General features: G+C 50.3%; 11 protein-coding genes across 11 annotated transcripts; 6 read left to right on the top strand and 5 right to left on the bottom strand.

Annotated features, from left to right (window-relative positions):
* Positions 1 to 62: 62 nt before the first annotated feature.
* Positions 63 to 2,424, top strand: BO87DRAFT_393294 (putative C6 transcription factor; the record flags this gene model as incomplete). The annotated part of the gene is made up of 3 exons (XM_025625056.1): positions 63 to 779; positions 840 to 1,399; positions 1,449 to 2,424. 3 exons carry the CDS (start codon positions 63 to 65, stop codon positions 2,422 to 2,424), a joined length of 2,253 nt encoding a protein of 750 aa, XP_025484204.1.
* Positions 2,425 to 2,477: 53 nt separating this feature from the next.
* BO87DRAFT_443118 (glycoside hydrolase family 88 protein) lies at positions 2,478 to 4,040 on the bottom strand (the record flags this gene model as incomplete). Its single annotated transcript, XM_025628078.1, has 2 exons — positions 2,478 to 3,819; positions 3,891 to 4,040. The coding sequence occupies 2 exons, from the start codon at positions 4,038 to 4,040 to the stop codon at positions 2,530 to 2,532; spliced, it is 1,440 nt and encodes a 479-aa protein (XP_025484203.1). The 3' UTR covers positions 2,478 to 2,529.
* A 384-nt stretch (positions 4,041 to 4,424) lies between these two features.
* Positions 4,425 to 6,131, top strand: BO87DRAFT_393292 (putative MFS transporter; the record flags this gene model as incomplete). The annotated part of the gene is made up of 6 exons (XM_025625055.1): positions 4,425 to 4,679; positions 4,741 to 4,967; positions 5,021 to 5,099; positions 5,162 to 5,350; positions 5,393 to 5,635; positions 5,688 to 6,131. 6 exons carry the CDS (start codon positions 4,425 to 4,427, stop codon positions 6,129 to 6,131), a joined length of 1,437 nt encoding a protein of 478 aa, XP_025484202.1.
* A 313-nt stretch (positions 6,132 to 6,444) lies between these two features.
* Positions 6,445 to 7,766, bottom strand: BO87DRAFT_350120 (uncharacterized protein; the record flags this gene model as incomplete). Its single annotated transcript, XM_025621063.1, has 3 exons — positions 6,445 to 7,289; positions 7,345 to 7,629; positions 7,685 to 7,766. 3 exons carry the CDS (start codon positions 7,764 to 7,766, stop codon positions 6,445 to 6,447), a joined length of 1,212 nt encoding a protein of 403 aa, XP_025484201.1.
* Positions 7,767 to 8,199: 433 nt separating this feature from the next.
* Positions 8,200 to 10,894, top strand: BO87DRAFT_403525 (uncharacterized protein; the record flags this gene model as incomplete). Its single annotated transcript, XM_025625778.1, has 5 exons — positions 8,200 to 8,851; positions 8,915 to 8,999; positions 9,589 to 9,735; positions 9,773 to 10,613; positions 10,645 to 10,894. 5 exons carry the CDS (start codon positions 8,200 to 8,202, stop codon positions 10,669 to 10,671), a joined length of 1,752 nt encoding a protein of 583 aa, XP_025484200.1. The 3' UTR covers positions 10,672 to 10,894.
* A 97-nt stretch (positions 10,895 to 10,991) lies between these two features.
* BO87DRAFT_382708 (ankyrin repeat domain-containing protein) lies at positions 10,992 to 15,102 on the bottom strand (the record flags this gene model as incomplete). Its single annotated transcript, XM_025624622.1, has 5 exons — positions 10,992 to 12,867; positions 13,036 to 13,591; positions 13,725 to 14,039; positions 14,199 to 14,310; positions 14,455 to 15,102. The coding sequence occupies 5 exons, from the start codon at positions 15,100 to 15,102 to the stop codon at positions 10,992 to 10,994; spliced, it is 3,507 nt and encodes a 1,168-aa protein (XP_025484199.1).
* A 265-nt stretch (positions 15,103 to 15,367) lies between these two features.
* Positions 15,368 to 15,909, top strand: BO87DRAFT_131787 (uncharacterized protein). The gene has a single exon (XM_025618054.1). The coding sequence runs from the start codon at positions 15,573 to 15,575 to the stop codon at positions 15,870 to 15,872; it is 300 nt and encodes a 99-aa protein (XP_025484198.1). The 5' UTR covers positions 15,368 to 15,572; the 3' UTR covers positions 15,873 to 15,909.
* A 432-nt stretch (positions 15,910 to 16,341) lies between these two features.
* Positions 16,342 to 18,868, top strand: BO87DRAFT_350116 (putative chromatin remodeling complex subunit (Arp9)). Its single transcript, XM_025621062.1, has 3 exons — positions 16,342 to 16,409; positions 16,490 to 17,918; positions 17,973 to 18,868. The coding sequence occupies exons 1-3, from the start codon at positions 16,380 to 16,382 to the stop codon at positions 18,518 to 18,520; spliced, it is 2,007 nt and encodes a 668-aa protein (XP_025484197.1). The 5' UTR covers positions 16,342 to 16,379; the 3' UTR covers positions 18,521 to 18,868.
* Positions 18,869 to 19,331: 463 nt separating this feature from the next.
* BO87DRAFT_393287 (uncharacterized protein) lies at positions 19,332 to 19,908 on the bottom strand (the record flags this gene model as incomplete). The annotated part of the gene is made up of 3 exons (XM_025625054.1): positions 19,332 to 19,352; positions 19,382 to 19,665; positions 19,797 to 19,908. The coding sequence occupies 3 exons, from the start codon at positions 19,906 to 19,908 to the stop codon at positions 19,332 to 19,334; spliced, it is 417 nt and encodes a 138-aa protein (XP_025484196.1).
* A 304-nt stretch (positions 19,909 to 20,212) lies between these two features.
* On the bottom strand, positions 20,213 to 21,427 carry BO87DRAFT_393286 (uncharacterized protein; the record flags this gene model as incomplete). Its single annotated transcript, XM_025625053.1, has 5 exons — positions 20,213 to 20,445; positions 20,494 to 20,697; positions 20,749 to 20,835; positions 20,908 to 20,950; positions 21,026 to 21,427. The coding sequence occupies 5 exons, from the start codon at positions 21,425 to 21,427 to the stop codon at positions 20,213 to 20,215; spliced, it is 969 nt and encodes a 322-aa protein (XP_025484195.1).
* A 300-nt stretch (positions 21,428 to 21,727) lies between these two features.
* On the top strand, positions 21,728 to 23,746 carry BO87DRAFT_350109 (FAD binding domain protein). The gene is made up of 4 exons (XM_025621061.1): positions 21,728 to 21,947; positions 22,062 to 22,482; positions 22,537 to 22,598; positions 22,657 to 23,746. The coding sequence occupies exons 1-4, from the start codon at positions 21,765 to 21,767 to the stop codon at positions 23,578 to 23,580; spliced, it is 1,590 nt and encodes a 529-aa protein (XP_025484194.1). The 5' UTR covers positions 21,728 to 21,764; the 3' UTR covers positions 23,581 to 23,746.
* The last annotated feature ends 570 nt before the right edge of the window (positions 23,747 to 24,316 follow it).

Here is a 24,316-nt window from a genome sequence, read left to right as displayed (position 1 = left end):
CCTGCCAGTTTTGTCGCAAGAAAAAAGCCAAATGCAATCGAGCGCAGCCCTGTTCGCAATGTATGCGATCGGATGTCGTTTGCGTCTACGATGATCGACGAACTAAGCCCGGTCTCCGAGCTGGGGCGGTCGACCAGCTATATCGCCGCGTCGAGACGCTCGAGAATATGTTTTTGGGCCAGGAGATGCTCTGGCAGCAGATGTGGCAGTCTTTATTTCCGAACACTGAGCCCCCGCGATCCCTGGCCAAGGGGACCACGGCAGCCACGACCCTGGCGGAGCGTCGGGAGCAGCTGAAGTCTTCAGTGCTAGACTCTGCGAAGTTGGCGACAAAAATATCGAGCACAGAAGCAAATACAGACGATTCTGCGCCACCAGAATGTGCTCCTCCCCAAGCCAAACGCACCCGCGTGGAAAATGAGCTGGTTTACCATGCGGTTGCTCTAAAATCCGAGTCTCGCGTGGCCAGCCCCTTACCTGATGCCGTCTTGACTGAACTCGTCGATTTTTACTTCACCAATATACATCCGTGGATACCCATACTACACGTCAAGAAATTTCGCGAGCGGATGCGGTCGCCGGAAGAACGAGTTCACATCAATTGCATCTTACATGCCATTGTCTCTGTCTGTGCCCGCTTCTCACGGAACAAACAGTATGGCGATACGTTGGATATGAAAGAGATCGCCAAGAAAAGTCGACAAGAGGTAATCTTGCAGAGCACCGAAACCTTCTCGGTCGAGAATCTACAGGCGCTGGTTATTGTCGCATTTGAAACAGTGAGCTTGAGGCCCACGCTATGTCTCTAGGGAGAAGTAGACTGATTTACTTTCGAACAGATAAATCGCGGCCGCGGACCCTCGTCATGGTCTATTATTGGCAGCATGGCAGGAACTGTAGAGCAACTTCAACTTGGAGTAGAAGAAGATGACCTATATCACGTCAAGGGTATGGGGGAAAGACTAATCAGGCGCATGGTTTTTCTTACACCATCTCGGTCGTGGAGTGAAGCGGAGGAGCGGCGACGTGTGTTCTGGGCCGTCTTTCTCATGGACCGCTTCTGCAGCGTCTCTACAGGCTGGAAGATTAGTCTGAGAAATGCGGATGTGAAGCGCCGTCTTCCATGTGAAGGCGCTCTATGGGAGAAGGAGCAGGAACTCTGCACCCCATATTTTGGAATCTCTGATATCAAGAACACTCCCATTCCTAGCAGTCACTCGACTACCATGGATGGTGGTGAAGAGCAGGCCATCGGCGCATTTGCGTACATCATTGAGGCTACTGAGTCTCTAGCCTTAGTGACAAACTTCTATCTTCACCACGCCTTCTTAATCAACGATGCCAGCAAAGCACGATTATGGCTAGTCAAATTCAAGGAACTAGATCTGCGACTGATTCAGTGAGTATCATCCCCTTTCTATTCTCTGCTATGATGCTGATGCGCGCAGATGGAAAATCCACTTACCTCCTAAATGGCGCGAAGCCTGCGTCCTAAACGAACAGAGGGTCATGGATCCAAATCTGACTCTAGCACACATAACCCACAACACGGCGGTAATTCTGCTACATCAAGGCATTGCTTATCCACCAGCACACTGGCAGAAGTGTCCCATTAGACTTCCATCGGCATCCTCCGCCGATACATGCTTAGAAGCAGCTTCAGAGATAGCAACTATTGCTGATCAATTTTTGTCCTTTTCTCCCATTTTCACGAACCCCCAGTTTTCTTTTTGTCTATTCATCGCCGGCCGCACACTCCTTGCACACGCTAGGCACAATAGGGTGCCGCCATCCCCAGCTCTCAACACCTTGATTGCAAACCTGATGGAGATCTCACAGCGATGGACAAGACAGCATGACGGCAGTCAAGCCCACCAGGAGGACAGCCTAGCATTCAAATTCGCAACTAGACTGATCGAAGCCCAGCAGAACCGAGCCTGTGTATCTCGTCCGAGCCTGGATATTCGCACGACCGCCTATTCAGACGAGTCTAAAGAGGAGATGTACAAGGATCTCGTGGGAACAAACTCGGATGATCCACCAGAGTATGAGTCGCTTGGTGGACCATTGCAGCTGGCCCCGTTCCCTTCGCAGCAGGCTACTGGCTGCTCATTCGACCCATTCAGCCTAGCCTTCCCACCGCTGCCACCGGCCTTTCAGCATGATTTCTCGCCGACTGGTTTAGATCCATTCTCTTTTTATAATATGCAACTGCCATCAGATCCTAGTATCTCTTCTCCGCTTGATACCCGCAGTCACGAGTCAGGTTCCAGGCATGATTCGGAGAGTTCCATGGCTAGTCTCATGCCGACAGATATATCGCACCTCTTCGATGTGACATCTAGCCCAGGACAGCGGATTAGTTATTACGGCAATACGCGGGGCCTAACCAAGGACTCGGCGACCGACGGAATTGAGAACTAGACCAGTAACAAAACTGCGCGATTGATCGTTTTGCGCTTTCACGTCGAACCTTTAGATTCTAAGTCTACATTCCCACCCAAATGGTGAGTTGATGCTTGTACCATGCTACCTTTTCTTAAAATCATCAACCAAGTCCATCTCAAGAAGCATGGTTCCAAACAGCAAGAAGTAATAATCAGCATATACAAGCCCGTGATTCGACCACCTCCGAGGAGCAAACTCATAATTATTGATCGTCGCGCCCGTCAAGATAGTTTCAGATGCGTTTGCGTCCCCGACCACCTTCAGTGCTTCGAAGCCTTTGCAAGCGTCAGTCTGATGGGCCGAACACTGGTCAGCGTAGACGGGCACCTCTAACGAAGGGCCAGCCTCGAAACGCATAGGGGGATTTAGATACCCTCCGACCGTACAATCAACCAGCTTCATCGCGGCCCGAAGGTAGTGATTAGCTGCGTCAGTGTCCTGCAACTTCTTATATACCTTATGAAGCAACAGCATTCCACAAGCGGCGATCATAGCAGCAGAAGTATCCCGTGGTGAGGTGTCAGTAACAGGCGCATCGAAATCCCAAGACGGGACCCCATCGTCCGGCAATCTCGCAAGAAATACATCGGCCAGCGCTCTAGCAGTGCGAAGGAATTCCGTCTCCTGTGTCCACCCGAAGGTCTGCACAAACCCCAGAATCCCCCATGCCTGGCCCCTTGCCCAGCAGCTACTATCACTGTATCCCTGGTTCGTGAACTTCGACTTGACTGCTCCGGTTTTGGGATCCAAATTTACCACGTGGAAGGTCGTACAGTCATCTCGGATGTGATGCTGCTGCGTGGTGATCGCATGCGCCCTGGCTATGTCATATAGCCTTGGACAATCTGTTTCTCTCGCCACCCAGAACAACATATCCAGATTCAGCATGTTATCGATAATAAATAGGAAGTCCTGCGTCGGGTCTTTGTATGCATAGCGCTTCGTGACACACTGATCCCAGCTGCGGATACACTGGGTTGATTCGCTGAAGCGGCTAGCAAGGGAGTGGGCTGCTAGTACGAGGGAGTTGTATGCTGCTGGGTCTCGATGAAGTGTCCATGCCTTCATCGCCCAGGGGGTGATCATGAAGCCTAGGTCATGGGTATCCTTACGGAGGGCATTTTGGTGCAGGTTGGCTGTCCACCAGCGGCAGAGGTGCTCGTGTTGGAGAGAATGGGGGCGGAGAACGGACTCGCTGTTTGCTTGCGTGGAATGGGGAGCAGGATGCCGGTCGCGGAAGAGAGTGCTTCGCTCTAGAAGAAGGTATAGAGAGCCTGGGAAGAATCCGGATGTCCAGAAGTCGAGGGTTCGGTAGATGTATGTAGCTTTGTCTTCGCCAGTGTATTCGGGGTATAGAGTTGGAGGGTTTGTCTGTTTTTGTTAATATCATTTTCGGGCTTACTGCCAGGTATTATAATGGCTCAAGAAATTGTATCACTCACACTACCCATCGCCTTGGATGCGACGAACCAGACCTTTGCTAGGACGGATTCTGAATAGAGGGCTTCGAGTACTCGCGTCCATTGCTTGGATGGGAGTACTTCGGAGCCGGAGCCGTTGACGGTCGCTGGGGGTCCTGCTTCGATAGACATTGTTCTTAGTTTGTCTAAGGACCGATGCAGGGTTAGGAGAAATTATTCGGATACTGAATACGCAATAAGAGACTTGTTAAGATCTCCTTGTTCTTCTCTACAAGAATTGGTTCTCCATTTGTGGAAGTATGCATTCGCAATCGGAAAAGGGTCCGGGAATTCTTCCGCGCAAGAAGTCCATGCCAGAATTCCGTGGATAGGCATTTCGGGCGATCTCCCGGAGTCCCTCCGACGAGCCTACGAGACACCTGTTACAGCTAAGCCTTCCCCACCATGCAAGCTCTTTCTCACACTGAGTCCGGGGGATACAAATCCATACATTGATAACCTTCTCTGAAGTTCAATCTGCCTAACTCCACAACCCCACAATCCCCAGATTCCACAATGGCATCCAAAACCTCCGATATAGACACCACAACAGCCGATCACCTCGAATCGACCGAGAAGAAGGACCCCTATGCAGCAGACCCAGGCATTGAGATCAACGAGGCGACAGATAAACGACTATTCTGGATGATCACTCGTCGTATTTTAGTTATTCAGATCGTGACCTATTTCTTCCAGTCACTTGACAAGGGCATTTTGAATTATGCCTCTATCATGGGTATTAAGGACGATGCACATCTGGTCGGACAAGAGGTACACACCAACCATTATTAGCTCACAATTTATATTTGATGTTGATTTAATATTCATTTAGTATTCCCTACTGGGCATGATTCTGTATATCGGCATTCTTGTGGGCGAATATCCCCAGAATCTACTGTTGCAGAAGTTTCCAGTTGCCAAGATGCTCTCTGTCAATGTATTTATTTGGGGTGCGATCGTGGCATGCTCGGCTGCATCTACACGATTTGGGTCGTTGATGGCGGTCCGGTTTCTGTTGGGGTTCTTTGAGAGCTGTATTCAGCCTGCGATGATGCTCATGTGTGTATTTCCCGGTGTTGCATCGAGAGATGTCTTGCTGACATTGATATTAGAACAGCTATGTGGTTTAAGCGAGAAGAGCAGTCGGTGTTGAACTCAATCTGGTACTGCATGACTGGAGTACAATTGATGGTATGTCATTATTCCTCTCGCTCTGCCATTGAAGATGCAGCTCAGTTATTCACCCAAAAAAGATCGGGGGCCTACTCGCCTTCGGCACCTCCCAGTACGTAGGGGGAGTGATAAAGAACTGGCAATTGCTCTTCCTCGCTCTTGGATGTGCTACATGCGTGTGGTCGTTTTTTATTGGCTTCTTCCTACCGGACAGCCCCCTATCAGCTAAGTGCTACAGCGAGGAAGACAAAAAGCTGATGGTAGAGCGCGTACGACACAACGAGACCGGAATCGAGAACCGATAATTTAAGAGATATCAAGTCATCGAAACGATTCATGATCCTATCGTCTGGTGCTGCGTGATGCTCATTCTCGTTTCCAACTTGGCCATCGGTGGCCTAGGCGTCTTCTCTAACCTGATCATCGAGCAGTTCGGCTTCTCTCTGCTTCAGACCGAGCTGCTCAATATAGCCCAGGGCTCATGGACCATTATCGTGATGGTCGGATCAGCATGGTGCTCACAGCGCTTCCAACAGACGTGTTTAACCATGATTGTGAGCTTTTCCCCAACCTACTCTCTCACACCAAAATCTAACCAGATACCAGCTCTGGACCATCCCAGCCATCGTCAGAACCATTGTCATCCTCGTCGTAACACCCACAGCATCCAACGCCGGCGGCATGCTCATCGCCTTCTACTGCACGCAGTTCTTCCTCGCCGAGGGCAACATGATCATCTCCCTGATTACCCGCAACACAGCCGGTCAGACTAAGAAAAGTCTCACCATGACATTCCTTTTTGTTGGTTGGGCGGTGGGAAATCTCATCGCGCCGCAGATCTTTCAGAGTTCTGACGCTCCGCGATACTTGCACGGCTTTCTGGCGCATATTGTGATTTATGCTGTGTTTATTGCCCTGACAGCCCTGACAAGGGTGATCTTGATGAGAAGGAATAAGGCGAAGGAGGATGAAAGCAGTGATGTCTCGCATGAGTTGGCGTTTCAGGATTTGACGGATAGGGAGAATCCGAATTTTCGGTATGTTTATTAGGTCGCGGTTCAATTGTTGTGGATATGGGAATATATAGTCAGCTAGTAGCTAGTTAGTGATGTACGGATCTGGAATATGTCACAACAACTGCATTATTATAAAGCTCATAAAAATAATCCCAGACCTGAGTGCCGAATCTAACCGACGTTCTTGAGTACTATCATTACTATAGTAAACAAAATGATCTCGGTCTTATTCAAAGTCCATATAGAGCGTCTATGGAACAGAGCTACGCCATTTAGTAACCACTTATTTGTAAGTAATCTCATTGTTTAGATACATGCATGCTGAGCAAATACATTCATCGAGATTTCTACTTCTCTGCAACCGCAAAAAGCATATCCGCCCAACTGAACGGATCAACCGGCGATGCCTGACCCTTCACAGAAGCATCATAAACATCCTTCACGCGCAAAGTCCAAGGCACATCAATCTCCCTCTCCAAAGCTTCATAATAGAGTAGTCCCCAAGCAGCCGGATTCGTCTTTCCGTCCTGATATCCAATATACCGATTCACCGCAGAGATGTTCGCCCAAGGACCATCCACCAAAACCACCTCACATCGATAAAAGCTCGCATCATATGGCACCGTATGATTCATGAGATATTTCCCTGCATACTCTGCCGCGGTGAATATAAGATTATTCTCCAAAGCAAACAAGTCATAATCCTGGTTAGCCACGACCCTCGCAGCAAGTGCCGTCCATTGCAGCGCATCCTGTACATGGGACTGATCGCGACCCGCTTCGGAGTTCTGGCCTGTAGAAGCTAGATAATTATAAGGCACTCCGGCACAGCGATCATGTTTGTATGCGTATAAGGCATAGTTGTATAGAGCCACGTCGTCCAAGTAGACGGCAAAATTGAGCAAGCCCATGATACTAGCCATGCCGTAATTTGCTTGTCCGATGATGATACTCTGCCGGGCGAAAAGCCAGTAGAGCTGGACGCTAAAGCCCGAGCCACCTTTGTATGTCGCGCCTTGCTCGACCCAGCCGCCTTCCCAGCGCATGATCTCGGCTGCGTTGGCGAAGATGGAGCCTTCGATGCCGATAAGGAGAGATCGGTCTGTCCCGATTATGTTCTCGAGATCGGAGCCCCAGGCGTCGAGGATAGTGGTGGAGCGGTTCCAGTGGCTTTGGCTGCGGGTGATGTACCCTGTATCAATCCAAGGTATTAGCCCTCGAAAGGGCCTTTGGGGTTGTGTACTTACACATAATAGCATTCTGATATGCGGCGCGAGAATCATCGTGGAAACTAGTATAGTTGCTTATTTGCCCGCGACTGATCACAGGATACGGGCCTTGCATTTCATAGGAGGCGTTAGAGTAGGGATCTTGAGCGAATCGGGTGTATTCAGATGCCCATGGCTCGACACCGTTGAGGACATTTGTTCGCATGAGCTCGAGTTGATCATGGCTATGCCAAAGGCCTGGATGTTGGAATTGGTTTGTTCTGTTCTTTGAGCCGGGTGTGTCGGGGACCATCATTACGGGCCCTGGTGTGGATAAGCATGTTAGTGGGGATGTCAAAGGTTAACGTCTAGCTCGTACCGTTTAGACTGGGGACATCTTGAATCAGCGCCTGGGCGTGATTAGCGGTAGCCACCGCAAGGCATAGCTTGAGAATATGCATGGTCGGATTGCCTGATAGAAGTAAAATTGGAGTCTTAGTGGTGGCATGTTGTTCATATTATTACTAGCTTTCATCTTATGACCAAAGATTAGATTAGACCTCGGGCTAAATGCCGGACAGGGACCGATCCATTAACTAAGCTAAGGAATGGAGTCAATATCCATGCGGGGAACAGCCGGAAAATGCGCCGGTGTGCATAACTTAAGTGGCATACGCGTTCTTCCCGAGAAGACGGGAAGGAGGTGGATCTGGTGGGGAGCAGGAAGAACGGCTGCTTCATTTGCCGATGCCCCTGAAGAACAAGCACAAAACAACCCTACTTTAATATAGATATCAAACTCAATTGATTCAGGGTAGTAAACATATAAAGTAGCTTGCATCACCACCACATCCTGACCCCTCAACATCATCCCAAGCTTCACAGCACTTCAACATGATGTCCATTCTTTCCCTCCTCTCCCTCCCTCTCTTCCACCACCTCGCCCACGCAGGCACTATCTACCACAGCAACTTCACCTCCGGACTATCCCCCTTCTCCGCCTGCAATGTAGAATCCCCATCCTACTCTACTGCCACAGACGGCAACCTCACCGTCTACTTCGACGAGTCCTACTACGACGGCACGCGCGACCGCAAAGGTGCCGAGATCTGCGTCTTTGAGAACGACACCACCACCAATGTGGCCCAAATGACCAAGGAAGGCTGGCAGGGTTTCTCCATCTACGTGCCCTCTGATACCTACCCGACGGACAAGAGCGCCATCATTGCGCAGCAGTTCTGCCCCGGCGGGTGCTCCTCGTGGTGTGGCACCGTCGAGATCGTGAATAATACTCTGCAGACTACGCACCGCGCGGCTTGTTCTACTGGCACTACAGCAACTATTGTGGATGGTATTGAGAGAGATGCTTGGCATAGTGTCGTGGTGCATATGCGCGTGTCGGAGGAGAGTGATGGCGCTTATGAGGTTTGGTGGGATGGGGAGCAGGTTTACAGTGTGTCGGATATTGATGTGGGTTTTGGGGCTTGGGACGATGATGATGCGTTGACTACTGGGTGGTACTTCAAGAATGGGGAGTATTGTTTTGGTGAGTTTGTCGATGGTTTGAATTAGGGTTGTGGTCGTTACTCTTGCTAACTGGATTTTCTAGATACCGACGCCTACACTGATGCGACTAGAACACTGTACTTTGATAATATCACCTGGTATGAGACTGATGATGGCAGTGATGATGGGTATGAGACGGTGTATCCTTGATTGTGATTCATCTGGAGGAACGTGTATAATGTAGCTGTGTGGTTTGCGCTGGCGATGAATGGGTATTTGAGATAAAGCTGTATTATTGAACTGCTATAATAATGAGAAAGTATTCTCTTAACTGTACTGAAGCAGAATCTATTTACCACTTGTGCTCTGTTACGGCATTGGCCAAGCAAGATGCTTCATCGGGTGGAAAAGTGGAGCCCAGCGCACTGACATCGATCTTCATACGCGTAGCCACCTTGTGGCATCTGCAATATCTTGTCCTCTTCCCATTTGGGAATCTGTGCCCTATAGCCTCTGGCCTTGCTAATTACTTCTACTAAACCAACTTCGAGAGTACGATGAGTGAGACATAATTTTCGCTTATCATAAACGCCCCGCACTACGGCGTTGGCGAAGAAGAATTAGGTGAGATCCCTGCACTTTTCATGGTTTGCATCTGAGACATTTTAGCCTGTACCGAGAGTGGCGATTTATATTAGATTCTTATGTCCCATGTCCGCGCATACTTTTGCAATGTGTTTTTATTTTCTTTTAATGAGCAAACATGTCATCTGTTAGCGCTGCTCTCATACGCCGAGGCATCGAAGTGATATCCGCTCGGCTTCAACCCGGTCAAGACCCTCTGGTGAAAGAATGGATAGGCATCTTTCTCATCTTCTTCACTGTTTTCGCTTTCCTCCTTGCAACTTCCTGGGAGAGTCAAAAGTAATACCAGAATAGACAAGTATTATACTCATAAAAGAGAACAGGTCGCCTACACCTCCCAAGTCATCGGAGCCCTAGCTGCAATCGAAGACCCTAACTCCAACCCACCCCCCTACATCCGCCTCGACAACAATGATCCCGAACTCACCACCACCCCAATTCCGAAACCAATAACCAGCGACCTCCGCACATCCATCAACTACCTCTTCAGCCTCGGCGGCGGCGGTATTTTCTCCACCTTCCGCGGATTCCGCATGTATCTCGCCTTCATCTCGCTAGATATGGTCTTAGCCCTCTTAATACCCGCCTTCATCCCCATTCCCATCCAAATGACCCTCGCCTCGTTTCTAGCCAATTTCATGGGCAGGATGTTCCGCGCTACATGGCAAATGGCATGGGTGCATGTAGTCATCGCAGATAAATCGCCTTTCGTCGGCTATCGACGCATGCTAGGTTACCAGCATTGGAAACGGATTGCTCCTGCTGCCGTACTGCATCGTGTCGTCATGTCTATGACTTCCTCGCTGAATTTGGCTGTCTCCAGGGCTGTTGGGTGGGTTATTTTGGGTATACTTGGTGAGAAGGGATCGAGTGGTGGAAAAGGAGAAGGGGGACTTGGTGTTGTTTTCTGGTTTATGTTCTTTTTCTTACTCACTGTGCCTGTTAATGCGATATTCACTCGTGTGGCGGCTTCGATGTTGCCTGAGGGGCTTGATCCCATTGTGCCGTTTGATCGGCGGTTTGGTGGTAAGGTGAAGATGGGGGGTGGTGATGCGAGATTGGGTATTGTAGATGCGTGGAGGACGTTTGAGGATTCTGCGAGGGTTCGATACTTTAAGATTGTTTTTCAGGCGGTTGCTATTGAGATTGTGTTGGGTGTGGTTGGGGGGGTTGCTGGTTTTTGGGGAGTTGAAGTGGTTGCTTTACTCTCACTGAATACGTCCCCGTTGACTTAACTCTTGCGCTGATGGCATTCATACATGGGCAAAAGACTTCCGGACTTAATGCCCGATAATCTTTTGGGTGTCAATGAGATGTCGCCTTTCTGTAGCCTCGTCTGGAAGTATCGAAGGACAAAACTATGGTGATCGGAAACGTACATCACAATTTATCTGGATATTTGCAACACAGACTGTCTCAAAACTTCATAAGAGTGGCTACGCTTTCCAATCTAGAGAAAGCATGCAAAATGATAGTAACAATTGTTCTAAGTACAGTCATTTATCAAAAAGACAAAGCCAACGAGCAGTTGGGACTCAAATTATAACACCTTTGTCGAAATACGTCGATATTGTGTCCAGATCCCTCTTAGAAAGTTTCAGGATATTGTCTTCACGGTACATCCGTTCCACGTATCTGGCTTCTTCAATACCAAGGGTGCCATTCTTATATTGCTGCCACATTGCCGTTTGTAGCTCAACAAGCGTGGCCTTCCCGACCGCCCTCGTTTTCTTCATATCCAAAGAGTCCTTTGCACCGTCTTCATCGAATATAAGCCTCTTCTTTCCAAATGCATCCGTCAGCGAGCACCCTGCATCAATCATAATTCCGGGCCTCTTTCTCAGCCAGGTTTCGCTCTTGAAACATTCAATTGCATCCACAATTACCCCATCCCCAATATCTGACACAACAGAGGCTCCTGCCGCAAGCAGAGCCCGGACAATATCTCTCAGCGGAAACCAGAAACGACGAGGAGCCCCGGGTTGTCCTCTCATTGCCAATTGAATCAGGAGACGAGTCTCCATGAGTCCAAGTCTCCAATTCATCACTACCATTGTCAACACAGTACCATTTTCTCCCGAGAGTGGTACGTTGACATCAGCATTTCCGACCTCGATCAAATATTGGACAGATTCTGGATATCCTTTCATGACGGCAGCCGCCAATGCACTCCCGTAATCACCAATCTGGAGGGGCAAGTTCACATTTGCCCGTTGAACTCCCACCAAATACTTCAATGTATTCAAAGAGTTGGTTCTAGCAGCGGCATCCAGGGCGCTACCGCACCATCCGTATTGCAGAACCAGATCGACATCTGCTCCGCCTTGCTCCACCAAGAATTTCGTGCCCTCCAACCAATCATCACGACTTGCCATAGCCAATGGACTGCCATCGCATTTCAAGTGCATGTTCACTTCTGCGTGGTCTTCAAAGATTAATAGCTGCAGCATGTCCAGACTTCGTTCACTTATGGCCGCTCCCAATGCGCATCGGCTAGGCCAAAACACCCCGTCTATCTGCGAATTCACGTCCGCTTTAGCGTCCTTCAGCAGAAACCTGGCCACTTCGACATGTCCATACTCGGCAGCCTTGATCAATGGCGTCGATTTGAGGCCGCCTTGTATCCCAACAGTACCACCTTTTGCCAGAAGGATCCGCAGAATATGGATATGGCCATATTCTGCAGCAAGCAGCACGTAGGTTCGACCGTGGTGATTAGTACTGGCTAGATCTAGCTCGCCATTATTCCACCATGAGTCCGATACTTGGCGAAATCCAAATATGCACACGGCCAAGATAGAGTATTCAGAAGGCATTACACTGTTATCATACCATCGGGCCCAAATCCGGTTTTGCGCGCTGCTATCCTGCGGAGCACCAAGAAACCTCTCCAGAAGCTCAACTACAGGAGACAAGTTCTCTGTCGACAGGCCGGTAGGGTCTAAGATCGCAATATGTTCTGGCCAGAAACAGGAGACATAGTATATGAATGTTCGTGTAAAGCAGGAATATTCGGGCGTCTTTTCCAGATTATAGAGGGGAAACTTGTGCGTGGTCTCATTCCAAGCTTCGCTCAACATAAACAGCAAGCACGCTTTGCCCACCATCAGGTTAGTGACGGCAGGAGTCCAGCTTTTACGGAGCTCGAAATACTCTACGACCGATAAATGCGATACTCTCCATACGTCGCGCTCGGAATCGATGACTAAAAGATTGCGGCATAATGCCAGCAATGCATCGTCGCTAATTGAGGCACACAACTTTGTATCCATACCGTCAGGATTGATGCGGATTGCTTCGAGTAGAGCTTCCCGTGCAAGCGGTTCTCGTGCGGCCAGGACCCACTTGAAAGCGCGTAGCGCGAGATCTCGGTCGTGGGGATGACTTTCCTCTATCTCCTCCAAGAAGCTTCTATACGTATCGTTGAGAGTTCTGGGAAGTGTGTGAAGACATCCCTCTATCGCTTCAGGAGACACGCATCTTTCAAGCTGTTTGAGTTGCAGGTAAGTCCATTGAAACTTAACAGTACCGTTAGCAATCTTAATGAGCTTTCACCGAACAAGAGAAGCATGTGCCTACATTCCTTGACTTTTCGCTGACAAAGTTGACTTGATTCTATCCTGGAGATCGCAGAATGCACTGTCCCTTTTGATCAGCTTTAGCATCTCTTGGTTGATGTAGGCCTGAATGTCCTGCTGGTTATCGGTCGCCTGAATCTCGATGTTTGGATGCGAGCGAACCTGCTGCTGAACATCTCCATCAGGACGGCTTGCAATGAACAGCTTGATTGGTCTTGTACTGTTACAAAGCAAGTCTGTAAACAGCTCAAGGAGGTCACCACGCGAAGCAGGATCGCATTCGTCGAAAGCGTCCAACACCAATGTAGTTCGGGGGTAAATGTTCAGGTATTTTGACATCAATTCCCTGCAGTATTTCAAGTCCAGATCGGCACAATCCATACGTAAGTCCTCGTAAGTGGATTCAAGTATAGATTGTATGTACTTCGAATAGGCCTGGTTTGAACTGGTTTCCTTTGCGGAAGAGGCTAGCTGACGCACGTAGCTCTGCGCCACGGCAAGGGGCCGTGTTCGAATGTCCTCGAACCGGTTGCAGTAGAAGTAGGCAAACCCTTCGTCTTTGGACGTTCTTGCCAGATTATATTAAACATGATCGATAACCTTCGAAGTAAGGAAGGTCTTCCCCACACCCGCTTGACGGCGTTAGCGCCAAGTCTAGACAGACTAGAGAAAAAGTGAGGGCAAACTTACGAGACCCTCGCAACCATAATACTGCCGAAGAATTGCTTTCTTCCCAGTCTCGGAATGCATCTTTTTGTAAGAGCCATTCACCCGTGCCTAGTGTCCGATTGTTGCGCACACTATTATGATGAGCCCTATATTTGACCGTTGAGACCCATTCTAGTATCTCCCTAGCCTCCCGGTCCTTAAGCTCCTTCAGACATTCTACAACCTGGCCCTCTATGCGGGGTAGGTGCCCTTGAATGTCCTGTAGGTGCTGTATTGCCTTTTGACCTTGCGCTGCACTGCATGCCTGAGCAGTATCAGCGAGCTCTTTCTCCTTAGCTGTCAGATCCGAAAAAAACATCCGAGCCTTTGTCGAACACTGCGTCCAAGATCATAGCCCAGTTCGAGGCCGACAGCATATTGATGCTGTTGCTAAATAACTCCAGGACAGCCCGATATACATTCACAAGGTCTCGACTAGAGGATCAGGAAAGTCACCGTTTTCAGTCGCATAAGCGGACTCATATAGTCTGCCACGATATGCGGCCTGCAGAATTCGCTCTACAGCACCAAGTAAGGCGGTCATCTTAGCAGCAAGGTTTACCGGGATCTACGAATTCTCAGTCAGCACGCTGCCTGACTATTGCACAGACTGCTCTATCGAGACCATCCTCGAAGGAATCATCTGTGGAACCTCAATCCCAAGCACTATTGGGACGTCCATTCTCGCTGTGTTATATGGGCATAAACCTACCTCCAAAGCCGCCTTGATCAACCCCCAGGGCCCTGCAGCTTGCGAGGGTGCGAACGGAACGACAAGGTCCCCGATCCGCTTCACCCACGTCGCGCATGTGGCAGCGTAGTCTCGCACAAGATGATCATTCTTGAACTTCCAGGCCTCCTTATCGCGAAATTCCCTCTTCTCCTGGAGGTCCTTAAGCAGAACATCCAGATCTCCTTCTTGCTTTGTGTCAAATCTCGGTTCGTAGCCCAATTCTCGAAGGTGACCTTGTGTTTTCTGAGAGAGCTTGTCAAACGAGTCCTTCCAGAGATTTCGAGGTACTTTCTTGTCGCCATTTAGCTCCTTCGAATAATCGGGCAAGCTGGAATCGGGGGTCTTATCATCACCTATGACACTGCTGACTTCACGTCGGGTGTCGCTGACTGATAGCGACCTTCTCTTCTCTCTAAGGTTTCGAGGCACAGCTTCTTCATGCTGATTCTTATTTGTGATCAACACCTCACCCGATGCAGACGTACTTCTCTTCTGTGAGAGCTCCTTTGCGGGTTCAATGGTGTCACTTAGCTTGCAGTCCGGTGACATGGACTGATTGTCGGCAGCAGGCTCTTTATGTCGAGAACGATGCAACCGGCGCGAGATGTTTGCTTTCAATCGATGCATCTTTGCTCCGCACGTTGACTATAACTTGGGCATTGCATAGCAGAGGTTGCACTCCAGTTTCTCCGGGAGGGCATGTCTCGGTGTTAAACCCGACTGTCGGGCGCGATCGATTGTGTGTTGGCTCAGCCTCAGGCGGGGTTCACGCGCTAAGTAGGCCGATAGGACTTAGTAGTATCTTGTTTCTTTCGCCCACTGACCAATTAGCTCCAGCTACAAACATTGCTCTTTATGAGGGTATTTTCGTCCTCATACCAGGAGTGGCTGTCTATTGACGTGTCACTTTTTGGCCATCTTATCCAAATAGCATCCATGATCGAGGTGGTGCTTTCCACAACTCCTATCGATTGATCAAGAATACGAGCATAACACGAAGTAATTTCGATGAGCGCAGGCTCGACTCCTTTGAAGAAACCAATGCCAGCGCCTCAATAGAAGGCAATTGACGGGCAGTGAAGATACAGAATACATAGATGGGATGGTTAGTGGATAAAGGAGGTCAACTGTACACACCTAATACCCCTGCACGGAGTATCCCCCTCCGTCCACTTGCTGCCTTTCGTCTGCCAGTTTTATTATCGCTCTGGTCTGCGTGGCCTTCCTCTGTCACTCAAACGGGGCGTGGTTGGGGCTTCTACAATCGTCTCTACTCTACTTTCACGGACATGGGGTTATGTATTTTGCGCTATGTCCAAGTTCGACCTACTGCTGAACTTTCATACATGGTGTATGCTCATTGCTTAGCCGCGCGGCACTGTTTGGGTGTATACTAGTCCCGTCACTGCTATAGAGCAGTTCATAACACGCAATTCGAGTGGAATGAAGAACTATAATGGTTAGAGATGCGCTCATAAGACAAGGAATTCCGGTCTATCCAAAACATAGCAAATGCTCACAAAGACGGACATTTCATTGCTGGTGGAAGATGTACTCTGGGATAAGGTTATGTCGGCATGTGCACAAGGCGGGAAGTTCTTGGAAGTACGGAGTGTCAGTTTTAAACTTGATCTCGTTTTCCTTTGGTGGCTTTGACACCTCATAAGATGATATTAACAATAGAACCTGGCCGAAGCATAATCTGATAGATACGAATCCAGTTGAATGTCTGTCTGAGTAGATTTCAGACCGCGGTCAAAGCACGGGCCGCGACCGCGGCGCACTAAACCCGATTAGGCCATCCGCCCAACCTCGAGCGCGCAAAGATCGCTGGTGCAAACACCGCGGAGCAATAGGTTGCTACTGCGACAGTTCCAGCTCTCCTCACCCTCCGACTGTCCAGGATGCCGCCCTTCAAAGATGAGCATATCTTGGTACGTGCAGATTTCTCCTAGTGCACCAATCATTGACTTACCCCCTACTGGCGGACTCAAACTGACCCCCTCCTCCCCAGATAATTGCGCCAGGCTCGCAAGTGACCCTGGCGCAACTGGGTCTCCCAGAGTCATTCACCCCTGCCCGCTTTCGCTTCCCTACGCGCATGTTTCCCGCCGAAAAGAAGGGCGAATACGAACCGTACAAGATCCGTGAGCGACGACAGGAAGTCCCCGTCAGCAATGGCAATGGCACCGACGCGCCCAAGGAGGACGTGGAGATGAAGGATGCGGAGTCGGCGCAGCCAGACGGAGCCGTGAAGACCGAGAATGAATCCTCCGAACAGCCCGAAAATGCGCAAAAGACCGAGAGCCAGGATGCCAACGGAGAGGAGAAGCAAGGAACGACAACCGAGATCTTCTACGAGGAGGATGTAACCTCCGATGAGGGGGCTGTCTATCCAATTCAGAGTGGTCGCATTGTCGACTGGCCATGCTTCTTTGCCCTTTTGACTCACGTTTACAACACTCTGAGTCCGCCCTTCCACACCCCGATCATGCTGATCTCCGAACCGGCATGGTCTGCCCGCGACCGCGAGACGATCACACAGTTTGTCTTTGAAAAGTTCAAGACGCCCGCCTTCTGCCTTATGGACTCCGCTCTCGCTGTATGCTACGGATACGGTACCTCGACGGCTACGGTGGTTGATGTTGGCAAGGATAAGGTCAATGTCACTGCCGTCACTGACTTCCTTGTTAACGAGCATGGAAGAGGTATCGCGCTGGAAGGCTGCGGTGGTGACTACATGACGGACAGGATTGTGGAGCTTTTGGGCCCGAAGGGATTTACAAGGGAGATGTGCGAACAGTTGAAGCGCAGTAATATCACTGAGCTCTTGCCCCCGGGCACACCTCTTCCTGGTGCCGCTGCAACCGCGCGACAGGGCGCTAACCCAGCCGCTTCGGCCTCAACTGGGACCAAAGACGGCAATGCACCGAATGAAAACATCCCCCGCGGTCCGGGTGAAGGCACCCAGACCGGTGGTGAAGGCAACGGCGAGGCCGATGAAGATGAGGGAGTTTTGGATGTCGCAGCCATTGTCAGTGGTAACACGAGTGAGTTCCTCGCCAATCGGGAGAAAGAGAAAGCCGAGAAAGCCTCAACCAAGAAGGGCGCGACAGATCAATCCGGAAAGCCCCTCCGCCTTCCCAACTCCAAGAAAGAAAAGGCCTCGTTCCAATTTGAGGAGTACGTAAGGATAGAACCTGAGAAGGATACGCCCAATGGGCCCGGGCGGTATATGCGTCAGTCTCGCGAGATCGAGGTCGGCGTTGAGCGCTTCCTCGCCGCAACCCCCAAGCAGAATTCGGGAGACCGTCTCACCGGCGGCCTGCTCGAGGATATTGCGACTCAGATCCACCACACTATCCTTGCAGTGCCTGATGCGACGAAGCGGAGTGAACTTTGGGACTCGCTCATTGTAGTCGGCAATGGCAGCAAAATCAAGGGTATGTAGCCGGACCCCATCAGCATGAGGATATTTATTGACATTCTACTTATAGGCTTCACACAATCCCTGCTGGGCACAATCACCCAGAAGTACATTCTCTCCCCATCCGCCACCATGTTCACCTCTGAAATCCCCTCCAACTTCTCTACTCCCCTTCCCACCGGAGGAACCAACACTCCGGCACCTTCCGGCCAGGCTGGTCCGATGAATCACCCTGCGGGTCACGGTGTGAATCCTCTGCTTGTCGCAGCCACCCATGCCAACAACCCCATGCCCGGCACTCCTTCTATGGACCCCGCCATGTCGCATCACCGCTCGACGGGACATTCTCAAACCCCCACATCGGTCAAGACTTTGAGACCCCCGGAATACTTCCCCGAGTGGAAGGAGCAGAGCAACACCAATGCCCCTGGCGCTGCTACCACGGGAGGGCCTGGTGCCCCAAGCGGTGGCCACGGCATGGAGGAAGCCGTGTTCCTCGGAGCACAGGTTGCATCGAAGGTTGTTTTCGTGATCGACCAAGGCGTCAGCAAGGGCTTCATGAGCCGAGTGGAGTACAACGAGAACGGCCCTTCTGCGATCCATGAGTACACCATGTGATCACCTTTAACGATTAGCTTCTGTGCCTGGGGATTGTTACGCGGGTTTGTTGACATATGAAAGCGGTTTCTTTTACTTACGGACCTGGTTCTGGTTCCTATTGATGTTTCAAATTTACGGTTAATTATTTTGTTCAGCTCTCTTTCGTGGATATTGTATTCTACGTGATGGCGTCTTTCACTAGAAAAGCAAGACTGACTCGGATGCTAGGATAGGTGGAGTCTGGTCGGATAGTACTTGAATAGTATTCGTGCAATGAGTTGATGTAGTTGCTTTGGTAGGCAGCTGGAGTAGTTACTGGTGCTTATTTCTGGCCGACCACGTATGCCCCGTTGATGATGTGTGTAGGGATACCTTATACTATCTTCATATAAACGACGCACAAACAACAGCCAGCAAGCTTAAACCCCCTCCTAGGCCCGATCTACTGCACTTATCAACAGACACAGACTACTTCCTTCACAACAAACATAGTCCACCACGGATGCAAAATTCACCCCAACCTAGCTCCACATCGCCCTCGTTCCTTGAACCACCGTCCTGCGCTGATTCGGCGTATGAATGTTCTACCGAAGCCTTAGAGACGTGGATTTCCACAGTTGAGGGGTTCAAGGCACAATAGTGTCAAAGTCGTTCGAAAATAATGACATATGTTCCCAATCGGGAATTTACGGGTACTTCGGAAAGAGGTTCCGAACGGATCAAGATATTGATCGAGGATGCGTATGGTCAACTAGTCAGGGGACGTGCAAGTAAGACGGTACTTTGGGAAAAAACCAGCCTCCTCCATCCATATCGAACCCCTAACTTCTCACAAGGTAAAATACATGGCCTGTATATCAAACACCAAATCATTTTCACCCCAAAAAAAACAGCCACCTCAATCTCCAAATTCTGCCCTTCAAATGGCAACGCCTCAATCCCCAACATAGTCCAAGTAGGCTGATGATCGGGACACCACTTCTTAACATTCTCCACCATCAGGTTGATAATCTTCTCTCGGGTCTGGGGCAACTGGACATGGTACGTGCGGATCTTCACGACGCGGTCCCAGCCGGATTTCACGCTAGCGCGTAGATCGGGCTTGGCTTTTTCTAGTGTGTAGAGGATGACTTCGTTGATGTTGGTGAATGCTTGGGCGACTTCTTCGAGTGTGTGGGGGGCACTTCGGTGGATGTGGGGGACATGCCGGCTGATTCCCGAGGGAAGGGGGGAATAATTAGTTGGTGATGTTGAGAGGAATGGGATGAGGCTGGGGAAGGGGGAGAGGGCTCACTCTGGCCGGCTATTTCCATTCGGTCTCCGGCTATGCAGGCTTCGGCGAAGCCGTAGGCTTCTTGGAAGTGTTGGCCGCGGCCGGGGCGGGAGTAGCTGGGGATTGGGGACATGATGGTGGTGAAGTTGGTTTGTGGATGTATGGGGGTGGAGGAAATGTGGAAGGTAAACTGCTTTGTTTGAAGAGGGGTCATGGCTATTTATGTTTCAATTGTTGTGCCTGGAAGTGTCATTTATCGATCTTGTCGCTATCAACGCTAGTTGCAGTAGTGCTTACTAGCTGTCAGGCGTCCTTCTTAGAATTGATAATCAATCGCCGCTCGGACATGCAATGTAGTATTGAAGCGTTGATCATTGGATGTTAAAGCATAACTTTTTTTTCTCGTAACCACATAAACATCTATAATGTTGAGCACCTCACTCCTCGCCAGATAGTTCCATCGGTAATTCCGGTGTAGTGTTGAATGCTTTCAAGCCTGTCTCTCCCGTGCCACTATCCTCTCCACGTGTAGCAAGTTCTGACAAGGCGACATCGTCCTGTGGCACGTAAACTGACGAGGACATGCCGACATAGCTGCTCCGATAGCGATGTGGGTTCTTGGTGCGGCGGTAAATGATCGCGAAAGCTGGAAGACAGCCGACAATGACAGCTAGCAATGAAGGTTAGCATAGCAGAGAGAATAAGAGGAAGATCATACATATTCCCGCCTCGATCATACCCCAGAATGCCAGCCAGGAACTGCTTGGGGTGCTGTCGTTGTTGGCTCGAGTGCCAATTTGGATGACTCGTACGACGGCCATGATCACGCAGATGGTGCCCAAGGCAAACACCGCAGCAACACTGATCTTCTGGCCCAGCGGAAGGCGCAGTGACACTACCAGTCGCAACGGCAGCACCATGACTTATTCACTTTAGTAATGAATTCTCATCGTACTCCGGAACAGAAACCTACTCATTATATCGCTGATTGCATCGACCGCAAAACTATAATACAGACTGGCAATCTCTGCCACGGCGTCTCGATGTGTACTGCACTCCCCTTCACACTTGTCAGTATCCACACATGCAGGGGACACGGAGCACTGACCAACGGTGAACCATGCATGCATACTTTGACATGAGGTAAAATTGGATACAATTGCCCCGATAAAGGTCTACACAGCTGTCAGCTGAACGTTTTCCCGCAATAGGTCGATTTATGGACGCACCACGATGCAAAAACACAATACCGCATACCACCATTTCATCTCACCCGGCAGGTCTTGGAGAAGTCGGCGATAGAGAAATAGAAAATATAGCTTGACGGACCACAGCGACCCCCATAATAGCATGGTGTTCGCAAAAAAGACCTTGATCATGAAAAGGGCGTCGGACAGCATAGTCGCCCAAGGACCGATCTTGCCATCCGTATACGCATCGATTTTGTACACAACCGGGGTGACGATAATGTACGCAATGCTCATGGCCAGGAAGCAGGCCCACGACAGCAGAATGCAGCCATCCTCGACCTGCAGCGACCGTAATTTCCAGAAATTCAGACTAAACCGAGCAATGACCACCGCCGACGACAAGGCGATCATGGTATAGCCAGTGGCCTGTACCTGGCTGGCTGAGACATAATTTCTTTCCATCCGGACTGGTGGAGCGATCGCCAGCGATGTCTAAGTCGTTTGACGGCAGACATCCCTTTTCATATTCTGCCGACATCCCGGGTGGTAAGCATCCTGCGGCGGGCAAGAGGATACATTAACAAGTGTTAATTTCACGGATACGGCTAATCTGGATGTCATCCGTCATCAAGCGAGCCGGACGGCCGCTAAGGAAGAGCCGGCGGTATAGCGCCTTGCTTTGGGGAAGCCACCATGGTAGCCTATAAAGGAATGAGCCCCCTGCAGTAAGTCAACGCCTCCTGAAACCTCTACGACTCCTGCCCCAACCCTTATCTTCATCCTGTTCCTGCCAAGCACCATGCGGCCCGGCGCGCTGTTCATCGCTACGCTTCTGGCGAGAGTGACAGCGCTGGACAACACTACCAGTCGCATTGTCGCTAAATTGGCATCCTACGGAGTTGATGCCTACGAGTATTTCAACTCCAGCTTGCTGCTGGACTCGTCATTGAGCACGCGGTCGTTGGGATTTTGCTCCGAGCTGGTGAGTTACTTCCCGTCCTCCTGCGTGCTAAAACCGGACGATGGCACCCGAACCCTGTCTAGTCGTCGGGCTAACGCATAAGCACCAAATTGACAATTTCACTAATCCGACCAGTGTTCCGCACTTCCCCGGCTCTATACTGGCCACGTGTTGCAACGCTCGACTACGGCTTACTCGACTTGGGATGCCAGCTTCTGGTCGCAGCAGCAGGAGGATGTCGATCCAGCCTGCGTTTTCCAGCCAGCCAGTGCAGTGGAAGTCGCTGTCGGCCTGCTGCTGTCAGAGCTGACGCTGTGTCCGTTTGCTGTTAAGAGTGGCGGCCATGCCGCTTTTGCCGGCGCCTCCAACATCCAGGATGGCTTGACGATCGATCTGGTCGGGCTGAACTCTACGGCCTTGTCCAGGAATTCCACTATTGCGTCCGTCGGTGCGGGTAACCGCTGGTTGGATGTCTATGATTGGCTAGATCCCATGGGCTTATCGGTCATTGGTGGTCGTGTGTCCGACATTGGCGTGGGCGGCCTGACGCTGGGAGGTATGTGACAGATCAACCAGAGGCAAGGAGAATGTAAGCTAACAAGGTATCCAGGAGGTATCTCCTTCTTCTCCGGTTTTCACGGCTGGGCCTGTGACAATGTTGCCAATTACGAGGTATATCGATCTAAATTGCTTATCAATACTGCTTCTGTATCTGACAAGATTGGTCTAGGTTGTTCTGGCCGACGGTAGCATTGTCGATGTTAACCTTGACACTCATCCCGATCTTTACTGGGCCCTGCGTGGTGGTGGCAATAACTTTGGCATCGTTACCCGCTTCGACCTGACAACGCACACTCAGGGCCTCATGTGGGGAGGCTCACGCATTTGGCTGGAAGAGTATCAATCCGACATTCTCCATGCGCTTGTGGACTTTGGGTTCAATTCGCCGTCGGACCCCAACGGGGCACTGATCGTGTCGGTGGCCTACGCTGAGGGTCTCTACCTGCTGGTCGCAGACTTGGAGTACGCAAAACCGGTGGCCAATCCTCCTATCTTTGGAAACTTCAGCAGCTCGGGAGTCCTCGAGGACACCATGGCCATTCGCAGTCTTTCCAACATCACACTTCTGTTCAAGGAATCCAATCCCAACGGACTGCGCGAGAGCTATTGGACAGGCACCGTCCAGCTTGACTATGAGCTGGCGACCAACATCACCAACATGTTCAAGCAGGAACTCGTTCCTATTCAGAACGTGACCGGCCTTGTCCCCGCTCTCGTTTGGCAAGTTATCAGCACTAACACCATGGAGCACATGGCCAAGAATGGGGGTAACGCGCTAGGACTCGATCCGGAAGACGGACCCTTGCTGCTGATCAACCTTGCTTTCATGTGGGATGATGAGGCTGATGACGCCGCAGTCATGGCTGTTCTGGGCAGAGTCACTCAAAAGGCGCTTTCAGCAGCGAAGGCTCGCGGTCTGGGCAGTCGCTATCTGTACATGAACTACGCGAGTCAGTACCAGTCCGTCGTGCCCTCTTACGGCACGGCAAACCAGGCTCGCTTGCAGGCGATCTCGAAGAAGTACGATCCTTTGCAGGTGTTCCAGAATCTGCAACCGGGTTATTTCAAGCTTGATGGGGCGCCAGCTTTGTAGGATGCTCGATGCATAGATATTTCGGGAATCACAAATTTCTTCTTCACGCTAATTGCAGTGGATTATACAAAACTTAGCTCTTCAGGTCAGCGCCTATGACTGAATCCCTATGGACCTCAAAGCTGGGGTTCCCCAAACAGATAGAATTATATAGAATGTACGGGTTAGCAATACTGTTACTACACTAAGCAATGACATCGGAGTCCGACAGCACGCTAGTTCACTTGAAGGTTCAGGAAAAAGAAAACAAAGAAGTTCCAATTTCGAGTCAATCTTCTGCTCCGTCGTGCCAGACTCAATAATCTTCAAAAGAGACTAGGCTGAGAAACGGAAATGACCTCCCCTTCAGCAATGACCAGTTTCGGCGCTAACCATGCAGTGTGAGAGCAATACTCATTTTCCCTAACCACCACCGAGAACGAAAACGCAACTTAAATTCTCAAATCAGAATACAGCTTTCGCAAACTATTAGTACTGTTCATAGGTGAATATCCAGACTACAACGTCCTTTGCGAAGCTTCTACAATATCCGCTGTCGACGTATCTCCTTAGCGCCAGCCAGTTTCAGACATCCACCTTGTGAAACACGACACACGACACATGAGAAATGATAGCCAAAAGATACGCGCCCAGCTAACACAGACGCCTACTAGCCAACCATACTACGCGACACTATGCTGCAGTCATTTAACATGCGAACCCCTCTCAGCCTTGCGGCGCCTATAGAGGCATTAAA

The sequence above is a fragment of the Aspergillus neoniger genome, assembly GCF_003184625.1.
Source record: "Aspergillus neoniger CBS 115656 unplaced genomic scaffold BO87scaffold_3, whole genome shotgun sequence".
Taxonomy (NCBI): Eukaryota; Fungi; Ascomycota; class Eurotiomycetes; order Eurotiales; family Aspergillaceae; genus Aspergillus; species Aspergillus neoniger.
This window is presented reverse-complemented; position numbering and strand designations above follow the sequence as displayed.